This window comes from Panonychus citri, unplaced genomic scaffold, assembly GCF_014898815.1.
Source record: "Panonychus citri isolate SS breed McGregor unplaced genomic scaffold, ASM1489881v1 Contig00063, whole genome shotgun sequence".
In the NCBI taxonomy this organism is placed as follows: domain Eukaryota; kingdom Metazoa; phylum Arthropoda; class Arachnida; order Trombidiformes; family Tetranychidae; genus Panonychus; species Panonychus citri.
In genome coordinates this window covers 1,404,605-1,422,075 of record NW_026515468.1, presented here as the reverse complement: position 1 = coordinate 1,422,075, position 17,471 = coordinate 1,404,605, and the positions used below count along the sequence as shown (strand labels likewise).

The 17,471-nt window shown below is 29.6% G+C and overlaps 2 protein-coding genes across 3 annotated transcripts; one reads left to right on the top strand and one right to left on the bottom strand.

Moving 5' to 3' along the window:
- Window positions 1-142: 142 nt before the first annotated feature.
- Window positions 143-7,049, top strand: LOC128386183 (myc box-dependent-interacting protein 1-like). 2 transcript variants are annotated; one of them, XM_053345180.1, is made up of 6 exons: window positions 143-318; window positions 521-656; window positions 883-1,073; window positions 3,317-3,644; window positions 4,821-4,867; window positions 6,573-7,049. In XM_053345180.1, exons 1-6 carry the CDS (start codon window positions 250-252, stop codon window positions 6,762-6,764), a joined length of 963 nt encoding a protein of 320 aa, XP_053201155.1. In that variant the 5' UTR covers window positions 143-249; the 3' UTR covers window positions 6,765-7,049. The 2 variants fall into 2 exon arrangements, with proteins under 2 accessions (XP_053201155.1, XP_053201153.1); XM_053345178.1 differs by having other exon boundaries at window positions 144-318; window positions 3,317-3,872.
- Window positions 7,050-7,287: 238 nt separating this feature from the next.
- Window positions 7,288-16,865, bottom strand: LOC128386184 (allatostatin-A-like). The gene is made up of 2 exons (XM_053345181.1): window positions 16,498-16,865; window positions 7,288-8,683 (listed from the first exon to the last, which is right to left on the bottom strand). The coding sequence occupies exon 2, from the start codon at window positions 8,558-8,560 to the stop codon at window positions 7,865-7,867; it is 696 nt and encodes a 231-aa protein (XP_053201156.1). The 5' UTR covers window positions 8,561-8,683; window positions 16,498-16,865; the 3' UTR covers window positions 7,288-7,864.
- Between the last annotated feature and the right edge of the window lie 606 nt (window positions 16,866-17,471).

Here is a 17,471-nt window from a genome sequence, read left to right as displayed (position 1 = left end):
TGATAACAAAAAGAAATTAACTGTCAATCAAATTTAATTAAGAAAAAGATTTTACCCCAAGTTGTTTTTTCTACGTGAAGATGGCGACACTTTCAATTCTCTTTGCTCCTCCTTAAAATGGAAGAAATTTTTTCTTTCAATTGATGAAAACAGTTGATGTTTAATCTGCGAGCCTGTAATCAATTAGACTTTTTTGTTGTGTTACAATTTAAGGACAACAATTGAACAATTTAAATTAAATTACGGATTATGGCAGATATTAAAACCGATTCTTTCGCCAAAGTTGTCCGAAAGAAAGCTGGCAGAGCCAAGGAACGGGTAAGTCACTTATTTTCCTTTTCCATAATCACTTTTATTTCTGTTGATTATCCTTTTCATCTCTGAGCTTCATCAATTCTCTTCCTCTATTTTTCTCTCAATTCAAGTGTCTCTATTTCCTTTCTTTTCTTATGTGTCTACACTTTCTCTTCTCACCTAATAATATTCTATTCTATTTTCCATCATCTCTGCTGTTTCATAGTTCCTTCAAAACTTAGGTAAAGCTGACAGGACAACCGATGACCTCTTCGAAGCCTCTCAAAACAACTTTGGCCGGCAACAAAATTCAGCGACAAGGCTTCAAAAAGAGGTTAAAAACTACGTAACATGCATCAGAGGTACACTAATTTAATGTCATTATTGTCACATATTATATTAATACTATTATTCTGTTTTCTTTTTTTTCAAAAGAGAAAGAGAGAAGGAGAGAGAGAGAGACCTTATTCTCACTCTTTTTCTATGCCTTATATATCAATTCTAATCTTGTCTTTTATATTCTATTCTCTTTTGACCTCTGATAACATTTCTCTGGTGACTATCTCATTACTAATGGAATCTTTTTAGCCTTACAAGCCGCAAACAAAGGTCTCATGGATTGTTTGACAGAAATATATGAACCCGAATGGCCTGATCAAGAGCAAATACCCGTCAAAGCTGCAACTATGGATTTACTTTGGGAAGATCTATGCCACAAGTTAAATGATCAAGTCACTATACCTTTGAGCACATATTTGAGTCAATTTTCAGAGATTAGGGTAGGTATTTTTAATCCTGAGTTAGAAAACATTTCCACCCCGTTTCATTTACTTCCTTCATCATTGTCATCCCGCTCTCTTATTTTGCCTGGATTTTGTGTGTTGAGATGATTGTTTATCCTCTCAAGAGTGTTTGCTTTGTTCACAATTACACTTCATGGCTAATCAACATCAGGCAACCTAATTTACCAATGCCTTGGATGTTATGTTGTTATTAACATGAAAAATCAACTTGGACACCATTTTCACTGTGGAAAATTTCCACTGCCACTAGAAATTGAATCTCAATTGGATTAACAGAAATACACCCAAAGGGATAATACAATTAGCCACCAATGTTTGTTTATGTGCATGTTTCTCATCTTCCTCAACAATTCCTCCACAATTAAACCTCCATTTTCATTGGATTAACTCAAAGTGCAACCCAAGTGAACTCTTGTCCACTATCTTGTTGATAGTTTTTATAATTTTCCGTCCAAATTTTCATCTCCTTCCTGTTTCCTTCGGGAGACTAATTATTCAGTGAAAATGCATGAAGCAAGTTTTTGGCATCGATATTTATTCAAATATCGAGATTGTCAAAATAAAAAGGAAGAACATAAGAATAACTTTAAGGAAGCCACAGTAAAATTTTGTGAATCTATTCCAAATTTAATCCGAGACTTGGAAGCCAACGAATTAATCTAAATAGCTCAAGAATTTGGCACAATTGTACTTTCAACCTACGGAGAGAAAGAAATTTCATCAAAGGATAGAAAAGGAGAGAAAGAGCTAATATTATAATAGACAATTCATTCCTCATCATCATCATCATCGAAAAGAATATACTTTTTGTTTCCTTTTTAATGAAAAAATATCATCTTCCAAGTCTCTTCTTCATCCACCGGAGCCATTTCCATATTCATCTATCCATGTTCAATATTCCCAATTTAAGACTAAAATCAATGTTTGTGTGGAAAAGCAAACACAATTTCGTGATTTTGATTCATCATCACCTGAAAATAAGAAAACATCTCCATCCTTCTTGAATACCTGTTGCCATCTTATCATCAAAATGATGAAATGAAAGGAGATAAGATGTTAATGATAATGATGATGAAGGGCAAAGAGCAATTAGCAATTTACTTTGGATTACTACTCGTGACCTACACTAACGATACCACCACCGTCAAAGGAAAAGAGTTGCTGACCAAGAGTCCAGCGTATGGAAGAGCTGAGGGAAGAGTAGCCACCGTGAAGTTGAATATCAAGATTTGCCCAATCCACTGAGAAATGAACTTAAATTTATGTTCAGGCTTTGGATGAGCTTAACTTTTTAATATAACCAAAAAAACCTGTTAAAAAGTAACCCAACCAATGAATCTTTGTGGCTCTTAATAGTGATAAGGATAAAGGAGCAGGGAAGATGAAGTCAACTCTTTGCAGTTATTTGCCCTCGGCGAAATTGTTTTTGACAACAAACCAACAACAAACTATTCCCATCAGAACTGTTGACCAAATCAGTATTCTGCATTACATTAGCTCGACCGTAGTCTAAACTTAATGCATCAAATGGATTCCCATCAATTTAAATTGCTTAGTCTCTTTTTTAAATCTTTTATCGTCGATTCATATATGAGTGTTTACTCAGCATCTTTCATCTTCCAAATCAAAGATGAAAAATGTTCGATTTCGTTCTTGTGATCATATGGTCTCAGTTAATGTTGGAAATACTTCCTCATCATATATTTGTGATACAACGATGATTTAGTGAATAGTAAATTATTTTTCTTGACAGGTAACTCTCATGCAATCTAAAGTAACTGTGATTAGAGATTTGAAAGATTGTTCCAAAAAATAACAAATTTACAAAGATGAAAATCATGTACAATTTTCTTTACCTTTCAAAAGGTAGAGTGAGTTGTTTTTTACTTTGATGAAAAACAAAATAGATCAAGGAGAGCCAGTGATGAAAAACTATGTTGTCTTTTCATTCTCCCTCCGCATCCTCTTCTCTCTCTCTCTCAAAAACACACCTATTGCCCACTCTCTTACAGATGAAGCTTCCCATTCATATTTTTCATGTCATATTGATTGATTTTTTTCTCATTATGAGAAAGACTTAAAAGCATCTCTGTGATTTGACCTTGTTCTCTCTCTCTTCCTTTCTATGTGTATTTCCCCTCATCATCATTGTCTATAATATTAACCAACATTTATTATTGTTTTACTTATTGTCTTTCTCTCTTTTTGTATGTTAATAGGCTAAAATTGATAAACGGGGACGAAAACTGGTTGATTATGATTGTACTCGACACACAATGGAATCATTGGGTCGTGGAGCTGGTAAAAAGGATGATATTAAGATTGCAAAGGCTAGGGAACAAATGGAAGAAGCTAAAAGATTGTATGAAGTGTTGAATCGGGAACTTCACGATGAATTACCCGCCCTTTACGATAGTCGGATTCCCTTTCTCATATCAACCCTGCAAACACTTTTCGAAGCGGAGACCACTTTTCACTCTGAGTATTCCAAGACTCATGCTCAACTCAGAGAGATAATCGACTGTTTCGCCATGGAAGCCCAGAAAGGTTCATATCACACTAGTGCCCGACATGTTAGTTTTCCTCCTTCTTCACCGGGTAACACAATAACCGGACACAATAAACCGGAAACCAATATGACGAGGCCTTATGAAGAAATTGAATATAAAAATAAGAGCTTAGAAAGGCAAAAATCTAATGTGTCGGTGACCAAAAGTGTAGTTTCAACCAACAACCAGTCAAATGGTGATTCAACTCATCATCCTACCGGTGATGGTTAGTTAGAATAGGAGTTTCCACCTCATCATCTTCTCATCATTCTCATTGAATGTCCGTTTTATCATGTTTTTTTCTTTCTCTTTTCTCGGTTACCCGGAAAATGATAACATCCTGATTCCAAATACTATGATAACTTTTACAATCAGGATACATTTTACAACGAGAAACTATAAATGACTAATCATCTTAAAGATGATTGTCATGGTTCAGTCCTGTTTCACCAATTCTTTAAGTAAACATTGAAGTTAATCCCTTTGTCTTTGTTAATTTTGAAAGGACTAAAGTTGAAACCTTCAAAGAATCATAGGTATTTTAACTGAATAGGTTGATAGTCCGATCCGGCCACTAGTTTATTTTGTTGATTAGGATGGTTGTCCATTAATTATTATAATTAATTGGTTTACATCTCACACCTAACCAACCTAACTAACCTAATCAAACCAAACCAAAACGACCTAACTTCATTCAGAACAGCACCAAACTAAAATTTCTATTTTAATGGATTCTTTGACAATTTTAACCTAAAACTTGTGAAAATTAACAAAGACAAAGGGATTAACTTCAATGTTTACTTAAAGAATTGGTGAAACAGGAATATACCTGATTGTCATAGAGAAGGCAACAATTAACGAGTTACTATTATCAATTCAAAAACAAGTTACTATTTTGTTTCTCATTAGTCTAGATAATGAATTACAAATCGTTTTACATGTTTAATAGTAGTTCTTGTAATGATAATGGCAACAGTTAATTGTATCAACGGACTGAGTTGATGATGATATGGTGCTCATTTATTATATGTGTGATGTTATTTTGTTTTAGTTTTACAACTATTAATTATCGAACCAACATAATTAACTTCCATTTTTTTTCTCTCTCTCTCTCCCTTTTACAACCTCATCTTTTTTGCATCTCTCTCACTGATTATCATCATCATCACCATAGGATTAACACAAGAAAAGAGTGAAGTTATATCAGATGGTTTGAATTCGGTAAGTGAAAACAGCTTTAATTGTTGACATGATATTTAATTGTTGATTCATTTAATTGGTATTGTAATTCATTTTTATGTATAACGTTACTAATAACGTTAGCAACCAACAACAACAACAACAACATAACCACGGTTATTATGATTGTTACAATTTACTCATTGAAAAAGTTGAACATTATTTTAGTATCCACTCTAAATGATTACAATTATCTATATGCTTGACCAACTTGAAGAAATAGTAGATTATCTGACCAACATCTAATCTATTTTAAATCTTGTTGTTAATTTACTTAAAGTACTTTGATCTGTTTATCAACCAAAAAGTTACTTATAAAAAAAACTTGTTTCCAATTTAAGATAAACTGTCATTAGATTGTTGGTTTCAACGATTATCAACAATTTACTGATCAAGTTGACAACGGAAACAACTTACTTGAAAAAAGCATTACTGTTAAAGTCCAAATTAATTTAATTGATTGCTGTTGATTAGTTGCCATTAATCAAAGTATTATAACTGAAAAGGTGAAACAAATTGATGACCTTAACAAAAATGTAATCATCTTTTTATTAATTAACCTTCCAGTTAAACTAATTATGATTAGTGTTTACCTTTAATAATAATAATAATAATCAACTAATCATCAGTTTTGATTCTTACAATTTTAAATTGTATTTATCATTCATCCATCCATCTTATTGTTAAGATAGTTAATCAATTAATTCGTGATTAGTCATAGAAATAACCAATTACTTGATTACTTAATTTACTAACTAACAAAATGATTTACTCTCATCAAGATCCTTTTATTTCATTATTGTTATAATTTTTCATCTTTAATTCTGGTTACATGAAAGGGTTAAAACTGTTCAGGTTTTTTTCATATGAATTTCCTTTTTTGTTCAGGTTTATCTTCCTATTTCCAACTAATCAGTTGCTTTAATCATGTTGAGGTCAAATCTAATTATAATAATAAATTGATACATCGCCTTTATGATTAAATCCGGTTCCAAGTATTTCCTTATGATTAATTGTATTAGAGGAGTAAAAAAGATTAGCCATTATTTGTGCAATTAACTTTGAGACAATTAATTGTTGAAACTAACTTGCCAATCATAATTAATTTCATTTAATGTTAATTCAAATTAAACCCATCAACTGTTAGTGATGGTTCAATTTACTATCAACTTGTTTTATTATAATTCAATTTCTTAATTGCTGACTTTCTATTATTTCTGATCTAAATTATTTTCCATACAATTAATAGACTAGTAACTCGTTGTAATGTTTACATGTATTGATTTTCATTCTGATTTAAAAGCTCAGGTAAAAAGAGATGATATTAAACCTGTTCTCAGGTATGCCGATTATGCAAACCAGTCTATGTTTTGTGTACAAGGTGGATTCAGGTACAGGTAATAATATCTTAAGAAATACAGGTTGATAAGCAGAATAAAATTAAGATAAACATGATAATCAAGGAGGTAGATGATGATAATAATAATAATGAAAGATAAATAATGAAAAGCAATCACAGTTATCATATTAAAAGGTAACAACAAGTTGAAACGTGTTGTTTTCATTATGATATAATATAAGAAAGAAAAAGAAACAACAATTAACTGTCTGTCAACTAATTAATCTTAATTTGATTGATTTGTAATACTAATTGTTTCTCTACTTGTTCACTTATCTCCTTCTCTAGCAATTAAAAGTGCGTGCCACTTACAAATACGTCGCTGAAGATTCAGATGAATTATCGTTTGAAGCAGGGGAGATAATCCGAGTTATCGAGTATGAAGATCCAGAGGAACAAGAAGATGGCTGGTTAGTTGGAATTAAAGAATCAACTGGAGAAAAGGGATTATTCCCAGCCAATTTTACCAAACCCATTTAATTAACATCATAATTATTATATTACAAGGATATTATATTATATTAATTATCACAACAATCAGTGTGTGAGAATCAACAAACAACAACAAACACCATCAACTCCAATACCTTAACTAAAACATCAAACTTGAATACAAACAAAAAAAATGAACAATCCTCATTTGTGTTGATAGTGATGATCAAGTTTAAAGCATCATCTTACTAATTGTTGATTATTGAAAACAATCAACGTTTCAATAAATCAACAATCAACTTTAAACAATAAAAGTTTCTTTTATTCCTGTTAGACTGTTGTATGTGAATACAATTATACAATTATTATTATTAATTCAAACAATTGGTTAATTTGTGTTGCTCTTTTTTTTCTCTCAACAATCAATTAATCAATTAATTTGATCAGAATCAATATCATTTATATGTGACAATCAAAGTTTTCAATTGCTCTTTTGATAAAATATAATTTTCTTCATAAAAATGAGCTTATTGGTGGTTGTTGATTAAAAATTAAATGAGAAGACAATTAAAAGAGTGAGAAATACAATATTTATTAATTAACTTTAATGATGAACAATATTTGCTATTAATTAACCATCTATCATTTGCAAATTTAATCATTAATCAATAAACAAATTAAATGAACGATTCAGAGTTAACATGGAATGAAATTAATTAACAGTCAATGAATTTGAACAATTTAAATTATTTCCAAGAAACAAAATAAAAACAATTAGGAAATTAAAACGAAATAATTGAAATTAAATATCAAACATTACAATTAATCATTTTTAATTAACTTGATTCATAAACCGTGATGATATTTACAACAGTTAATTGGATTCATTGTTAAATTAACCGATTCCCAAACAATTTAAATTGGTCTCACTCAATGTTCACGTTTATTAATAATGATCATTGGAATCATTTTTGTTTGTATTTAATTTAATTGTATTTAAGGATTGATGCATTTAGGATGTTTATTAGTTTGGTTTAATTGTTTTTATCAACAAAAAAAGGTTTAGTCTTTATTATTGTTTTGTAATTGGTGGATTAGGATCAGTTAATTGTCAATTTAACTTCTTTCGTCGATCTGTGATTTACTAATCATTTGCCCAAACCGAAAGCGTATCGTTGAGATGCTCTTTTCCCGATACCGAAATTGTATCGGCGTTTAATGTATTCATACAAGTTGCGTTTTCCAAGACCGAAAGAGTAACGGGACTTTTTCCCTAATCCATAAGGAGATCTACTTGGAAGTCGCTTTTTGTTTTCCATAAACCTTGAGAAATCAGTGAATCTTTTACCGAGCCCAAAGGAATACCTTGTATCCCCTGAGGCTCCTCTTTTACCCAAGCCGAATGCATAACGGGCACCATCTCGTTTGACGAACTCAGGGTCACTTGGACTCAAAGAGAATGATGGATCTGATGAATCTAATTCGCTTTCATATTCATCGTTCAGTGAAGATGAAAAGGGTAATGAGGAAGGTGAATTATCGGAGGAAGAGGAAGAGGAAGAGGAAGGATTGATAATATTCCATCGGGTGTAAGGTTCTTCTGGAATAGAAACTGATCTTTTCGGCAATTGATGTTCGGCTGAAGATGAAGATAACGATGATACTGACGAAGATGAGAGTTTATTTATATTGCCAGTTAACGATTTTGAATCTTCGTTGATTTTTGATGATTCTGAAGTGAGTGAAGCCTCGCCCTGTGTCCATGTTACGCTTAGAACGATATTGACCAATAACAAAAATGAAGTAATTCGTTTACAAAATTCACTAATCTTTGGATAAACCATTGGTTTTAACTTTCCTTAATCCAGCGACAGATAACAACGATTAGAAGGGATAACAGATTAAAACAAGACTCAAACTAATCGCCGGGTGTGGATCCGATCCAAAACTTAAATGAAAATAGAAATCTATGTATAAAAAAATGGAAAAGAGTTTGAATTAGATTAGTTAACCCAGAGAATACAATCAATTAATATTTTCTCGATGTGCGATCACTTTACTTGCGAGTTATGATCAATCTCGAAGTGTGAAATTCTAGCTAAATGTCGAACTCTTTTTTTACGCAAGTTCTATGTTCTAATTATTCATAAGATGATGATTATTAAATCAATGAGAATTAATTTTATTACTATTCATTTTTTTCTCAATTCTCATTGTTTCTTTAATCTTTCACCATGCGAAGACGAGAAAATCATCTTAATATTTTGTAGATTCAAATGTTATTAACTGTTATCGAATAAAAGAAAATCAATTAATCGATAAACTATCAAACTTTTCAGCTTAATTGAGTTACAATCAATGAAATAAGTTAAACTTTGAACTATTGATAACCGTTAATTTTGATTAATAATCTTTCCCAATGATAATTGTTCAGGTAAATGATTTAATCTAATGATTATCAAGCTTTACCTTGCAATCATCAACAACCATTGATAATCAATTGAGATTTGATAATATTGATTATCAGGTAAAAGTTAATGAAGTCTTAGATTTGATTTTGTTGATTATCACCAGAAAACTAACATAATTGTTACAGAAACGTCGTAATAATAATTAATAAACAAGAGACCAGGAAGAATCGTAAGTTAATCAATTGTAATCAAAAGGTTTCTCTCTGTTAATTGAATGTGATAATAATTGAAGATTAAAAAATGATGAAATTTAATGAGAAGGAAATTTTCAGCACTCAATTCAAAATTGATTGTTAATTAGAATTTAAATTGACACAATTAACAACAATCTAAGATGAAAAATTGGATCAAAATTGATTAGAGGCAAATGTAACATTAAATTAAACTTTTGACAAGAGATGAAAGTTTTTCCATGTAGATGAACATGAAAACCCGAATGAAACTGTCAAATGTTGAGATTATTATTTTTCACCAACTCGTCAATCTTTATGATTATTTATCTCATGTCAAGCAAATCTTCAGTCTGAAAGTTCACCCTGATACCATGATAATGAATCTTGAGTGTGTACTTATTACTTGCCAAAGAGTTGAGTTCATTTTTCATGAGCTTTTTATCATCTTTCAATGTAAAATAATATGTTTTTCATTTTCAATTTTCATCATTACAGTTCCCATTGGTGGAAGGCTTTTGTTTCTTGTCAGTTATTAGTGTAATCTGATATACAATCATCAGAATTCTGGGTTTGGGTGAAATTGGGTGGGAAAAAAACGAGGAAAATGGTTTCTTATTATCGTAACAATTTATCAAATATTAACAACAATCTATTTTGACTAAACCACAAGTTTACCTGTTGAATTTGTATCTCAACGATTTCATTTTATCGATGCCACTTAAAAGTATTGTTATTTGATTGTTATCGATGATTAATGATCAGTAACAGAAATCAGTTTATGTTTTTAGGTAATTGACTTGATTAGCTTTAGATCGGATTAAGGATCTTGATTAGATTATGATTTGATTACGATTTCTATCACTATTAGTTGATTAGAGTTACCAATTGATTGTGATGCTTTTGATTTGATGGGAAAAAAGTTTCAAAACTGATCTCTTGATGAAATTGAGAAATTAACAAGATTAAAGTTTTTTTTTAATCAATTAAATTGTTCTGATTTTCATCTGAATGTTATTTTAAACAATATTTTGATAAATTAACCTTTAATTTTGAATTAAAGTAATAATCACTGATTCGCAACAGGTTATATAATATGGATATTCAGGGAATGGAAAAGTTTCAATTCATTTTTCATCTGACAGATTTTGAATCGATTGTGATTCCTTGAAATCACTTCAGTTGATTTCATGGAAATAGTTTTGATATTTCAACTTTTTCTCATCTAACAAATGCATTAGTCTGAAAAGGGAAACAATCCAATTGAAGATTATGATAACATAAGAAAATATATTCGAGTTTCTTTTCGAAAACAGAAAAAAAAGAGGAAGAAAAAAAGAATAGAAATTGTGTTGGAAGAATTTGGTAAATGCTGGTGAGAATTCAGTCTTCCCATGTGATTCTGAGCTACTGAGTTAAACAAAAGTGAAGTAAAAGTCACTAAAATAGATCAATTCAAAGTCCATTTTGATAATGACAAAGGTGGACCAATGGTTATCATGATAATGTTACATTGTCTGAATTCTAGGTGAGTCGAGAAAATCTATTCAGTTCATTTAATGGAGACTCAGAATTGGAACAATTGACCAATCGTCAATGTATCAATTGACTCGATCGACCAGAATAAAGGCAATTAAATGATATCCGGTTATTCAGTCTTAGCCAAAGTGAGAACTCAAATATTACCATGTAATTGGTGGATTGTTATCATGATATTAATATTCTTTAACATCTAAAGTAAATAGTTCGTTGTCATGATGAATTATGTTCATCATTCATGTTGATTGAACTTGTTGTTGGTCATCAGCAAGGTTTCCACCTCCCTGATCATCTTATTCACTCAGAATATTATCTCAAGCTCCTTACATGATAAATATTGTTTTCTCTTACATTTCAATTCACTCATTTGTGCTTCAAGTGTTTACCATGAAATCAACTTTCCGATTCTCTCAAATAACAATATAATCATTTCAACCTTCCAAAGGTTTCAATTGATTGACCTTAACATCTTGTAGTTTATTAATTGTTGATACGATCAGCAAGATGTTTATCATTTCATAAACACTATGATTAAGGTAATCATTTAATCATAATCTTTTACATGGTGAGTTACGTGGTGTCTTAATTATCTTTCGATAATCGATATGCATGAACTAATTGTTTCCATGGGAATTCAATGAAAAACAATTAACAAAAAACTCACAATTCATTAAAATCTTTTTGTATTAATAATAAAAGGAAAATCTTTCAAATGGAAATTATTTATTTACAAAGTCTCAAGTTAATTGTTTTCCCGTTAATCAAGATTATCGACAACAATTAACTTTAAAGTAGAGAAAACATGAGAAAACTCAATTAATTAATTTAATAGATCGACGATGAAATGACTTTAATTATTTTTGTCTCTTGATCTTCAAGACAATTACAATTATTAAAAGTCATCAATGATTAACCATGTTAACAATGTATCGTTAATACAATTATCCTTCAACAATTAAATCCATCATAATATAATTTAAGTTAAACGATAACAGTTATCACTTAGCAACTACACCGATTTTGACAATAATTAGTTAATTATTAATACTATTTAATTGAAAGCCATGTGAACTACAGGGAAACAGGTCAACTTGAGGCTTCAATTGAATCTGAAATGAAATGGGTGTTAACATGATGTTCAAATGGTAAAACCTTAACAATCTGATTATGTAATGAACTTTTTTTCAACCATAACAATTTAGGACTAATCATTGAGACTCAAGAATGACAATTTCAATTACGCCCCAATTGAAGCCCATGGAACCAGAAATGCTGAAAGTTTTACTTTGTTGTTTATCTTAATCATCAAGAATTAAATTACTTGATATCAAATATTTATCATTGAGTTTGTATAATCATTTTATCCTGACCCTTGATAATCAATACAAATATTGATAATCTAATGAAAATCATTGATACTTTGAGACTAAGTTGATTAGTAGATGAAATTATCAAGGTAAATTAAGATTATCGATATTAGATTATTATATTTCGAACAGTTTTACTCTTTAAACTTGATATAGAACTTGGATCAGAACTTTGCTACAACTATTATCATCGAATAGATGAAATAATATTGATAAACTTGATTTAGATTTTGAATTAATGTTTCGTTTATTAACATGTTTCAACTTAACCTAAAGCGATTTCAAGCTGAATAAACTTCATGGTGAATTTACTCGGAATGAGTCTCATGCTCTGGGAGTAAAAATCTTTATCGAATTTGTATTTTTCGAGAAAAAGTTCTAAAGAATAAAATTTAAACACTTTATTCTTTTTAATTGTTCAGTAACAATGTACTCTTTGATTCGTTAACAAAAGATGAACTGAATCTCAAATATCCTCTCAAAGTCCTGGAAAATTCAACAATTCTGAATTATCGGAAGGTGAAAAAATGATGAGGAAGATAATTTGATATATTAGTAAATATGATTACTATTATGATGCTCAAAATAATGACAAGAAAACTTCCTGAGAACTAAATTATTCAAACATGATCCGATATTATCATGGTGTCAAAATAATAACCATGATTACTGTTCACAGAAATAAAATCAGTCCCAATATCCTGAATTATCATGGCGATTATAACTAAAGGACAAAACCGATTACAAATATAACTTCATGATGGGCTGATAGGTATGAATGATTAATAATCATGATGATTAGTGAAAAATTTATCACCGAAATTCATGATTAACTGGATTCTTGAAATTTTCCATGATACCATAAAACTAATTTCATGATAAATCAAAACCACAACCTTTACCATGATTATATTAATCATTGATTTAAATTTCAATTGCAAAATTGTCATGAAAAAACATTGAACTTAACATGAATCAAATTGATTATTAATACAATTAACTAATGTTTTCTTTAACCTTCTCAATTTGTTTTATCTATTAACGATTAATTAAAATACATTCATGTTATAATCATAATTGTAATTAAGATAATAATTAATATGGTTAATTACCTTCAGGGAGTTATTATTGTTTTGTATATGCAGGTAACATTTGATTTCCTATCAACACCAATCCATTAGAAAGTCCCTTTGAGTATTCATATTAATTATTATAAAAGATAATCACAAATGATGATCACTCTAATTATTCAGATTAATTACAATTAATCGTATAATTTTACTACAATCAAGTATCCGGTTCCAAGTATTAATACAAATAACATGGTGATGAGGTTGAAATCAAACGTGATTTTATTCACATTGGAACTCAGGTTATTATCAGAAATAAATGATTAGTATTTTTCTTCGTCTTTTATTTCAACAATCAGATATTTAATTAATTAGTCTGATCACTCGACTAATTGGTTATGATCAAATAACTAAATTAACTGATTGAAATTGAAGATAGTCTGGATAAAAAATTGCCTGATTGACTGAAATGAATGATAATGAAACTTACAATTGATGAACTAATTAATTTAAGTTACTTGGATCTCAATTAGTGATTTACCTTATCGATAATAATCAATAATTTAACTTGATCCTCTAATTGATGATTTAATTGAGTTATGAGACCTAAATTTCAATGTGATGAGTTTAAGCATCGAGTAAACAAATTAGGCTATTTGAAATTCAATTTAAATGGAGGTTCCAACAATTTATTTCAATTGTTTTCTAAATTACAACATGAAAATGTTAATATGAAAATCATGATGAAACAAAATGGTATCTGGATAATCAACAGGAACTGAGTTCTAGCCATGAGATCAACCCTGAATTTTGAATTGATGGTACATCAATTTCATGAGCATCTAATTTTCTTTATGAGTATTGAGTTTATCCGATGAACTTTACCAAAGTCAATTGATTGTTAAGGTAAATTGGATCATGAATCATGAATTATCATCTGATACAATCGTCAACAATCAACCCAAATGAAACAATTTAGTCAATTGTTGTCAATTTAAATTCAAACGAGAAACAATGTTAATAAAATTATCGTTAATTTATCATGATCATCATGAACATGATGTAAACAAATGAACCTTAATTAAATTGTTTACAATTGTTTTTTATGTGACTAAGTCTAAATTACAACGTTGAGATGATCAGTTTCAGAACAATATTGTCACCAAGTTAATTGTTTGGAAAGAAAAGTTGATTAAGATGAAAGAAAAGCAAATAATCAGCATGAGATAATGAGGGAAAAGTTCAATCCCCAACAATCAGTAACATGTTGATATCGTAATTATCATGATAATTATTCGTAAATAATAATCAAGGGGTAATACTTTTTAATTATTAATAAACAACTAGTCATTATTTTGGCATTTTTTTACCAGAACTACTCAGAGTCATGAAGTAAACATGATATTATCTATCAAGATATCGGATAACTGTTATTTTAATGATAGCTCAGGAGATTGAGGTTATTAATATAACAATGATTGTAATAAGTTTCATGTTATTTCAGGATGAAACTTCAACATCCAAGTCAAAAATTCTAAAGATAATTCTGATTATACATAATTTATAACTTCCGATTCTGATGAAACTCTGGAATAAGATAACAATTACCTCAAGAAATTAGATTAATCATTTCTCGTGAGTTCAATCACCATGAATCCCTTCGTTATTGTCATCAGAACTTTTGTTTATCAGTCAACAAGCAGAAATTTAATTCGATACTCTATTCTCATGATATTTAAATTGTTACATGTTGTATTTATTGTTGTTCATATTTATCATGTTATCATGTTGATATTAACTTGAAATTGTGGTTATTTGAGTCAACTAACGATCAGATTTTCTCGACCTTTTCATATCTTTGCCATCATGGATTCTGATTAATATTTGATTAGCTGTTGCTTTACTATTCCGATGAGGATTCAATCTGAAAATGCTTTCACTGAATTCTCAAATTTATCATGATTATCATATTCCGATAACTTAATGTTTCATTTAAGTGTAAAGTTATGTTGTTTTAAATCATCTTTATGAATCTCGATTGACCGATTTTCAAAACTTTTTATCGCTTATTTGTCCTGATTTACTGGTCATCCTTCATGGTAAAGTTGAGCAATCACCTTAATGGTCAACCATTAATCAAAATTGATTTGCATCTTGTTTTCATCACTTTAATTTACATCAACGACTAAGACTTTTTTGGTCAGCGAAATTAATTATTAATCATCTTGATGATTTATTTAATTGTTGACTTTTGATAATTTCATATTTTTCTTCCGGTCAAAGGACTAAACAGTTAATTAAACTTTTAGCTTAATTAGATCCTGATTGCAATTAAGGTTTAATCAAATATGTGAATGTCTGGTTTACAACTTAATCATTTTTATTAATTCTAATTGTGATGTAAGTAAGTTTAGTTAATCATTTAGATTTACAGCTAATTGATAATTAAGATAATTGTAATTAGAATTAAATTTGAGACGGAAATTTGATTCCAACCGTCTTTTAAATAACAATTAACTTTAATCGTTGTAATATGATTTCTGGTTAAATCGGCAATCAAAACAAAGAGATTAATTCAAATCAACCTAATTCTAATCTGATTATCTCTTAATCACTTAGTGGATTTAAGTTAATCTCAGTTTGTAATTTGTAAACAGATTTAATTGTTTATCAATAGTTAATTGTATCATCAGGATAACAGTTAACTTGTAATATGATTAAATCAACACTTACATAACTGTTATCCAAGTTAATTGTTTATTACGAAGTTTATTGAACTAAATCTAGTAGTAGCTTCCTAACAATCAACCATGATGATTAACCACACCTTGACACAGCAATAACATGATTAACATGATTAACATGATTAGATGAAAATGATTTAGGTTAATTTGACAGTTTAGAGACAATTAAAATTAACTGAATCAAATCTTAATCATGGCAATTTGAAACAGGAAATTATCGTTTATTTTGTTTTCCTGTTTCCATGTAAATCTAAATTAAATGATTTACTGAAAAAGTGAATTAAATGATTAGTAAATTAAACAAAATCAACTAATTAATGACTAATTAATTAAACAATAAACAAGTCAAAAAATCAATAATCATAACTCTGAATGTGAGGCAATATGAGAATTCAATTATTAATAAATATAAATACTTACATTAACAATTAAGTTAATTGTGCTGATTTAAATCAACAAAAGTAGTTATTAATTGTCAATTCCAGTTGATTGTAAGCTAATTGTCAAACAAATAACTCACCACAATTAAGACTAACAAGGAAAATATATACTTCTTATCAAAAAGTAATCAACTGTTGATCAAATGGTTCTGAAAATTGAACAATTTAAGATTAAAAATGAATTTTATTTGACGATAATCGTTGTAACAATAAACACTTTGGATTAAGGTTGATGATTAATCTCATAAATATAAAGTCAATCGACAATCAACTTATTATCATGTAATATTATTTAACTATCGAATTGAGTTGAACAAATGAAAATGTCTCATGGATAATGAAAGGTAAGCTAAATAGAGAGATGATGATGAGGAGATGATAACAAGAGAATAGCAAACCCTCCCTGTAAGAATCCACCTCAACCCCTTCAAGTGAACGAAGCTCCTCCTTTTACGCCCAAAACTCCTTCACTCACACTCAATTAGATCCTTCCCACTTTCCACCCTCTTCCTCATCACTTTCACCTCAACCCACCAGTCAACATGAGGGTTAATATCATTTTCCTCAACTCACGAATTCGATACTGAATCAACTGTTATATAGTTCGAATGAACTTTTTTCTACTTTTCATGATGAAGATGAACAAAGGTGATTTTCAAATAGAAAAGAAGAGAAAAATTTGTGGGCGATGAACTATTATTATAACATTCTCGAAGAATACGAATAAAAGGCCTAATCGTTTACGTTCCGTTCTCAGAACCAAATTTTAGCTTCTTTTTCTCTTTCTTTCCATAATTCGCTGAAAATCAGTTATCGGAATTATTTCATTTCCACCTTCCATTAACACTAATATTATATTTCTTTCTGCTGAATTTGTTGCTGATTCAATTCAATCGCCACATTGGTAATACAAACATGTTAATTTCCAAGTGAAATTGATTCAATTTTCATCTG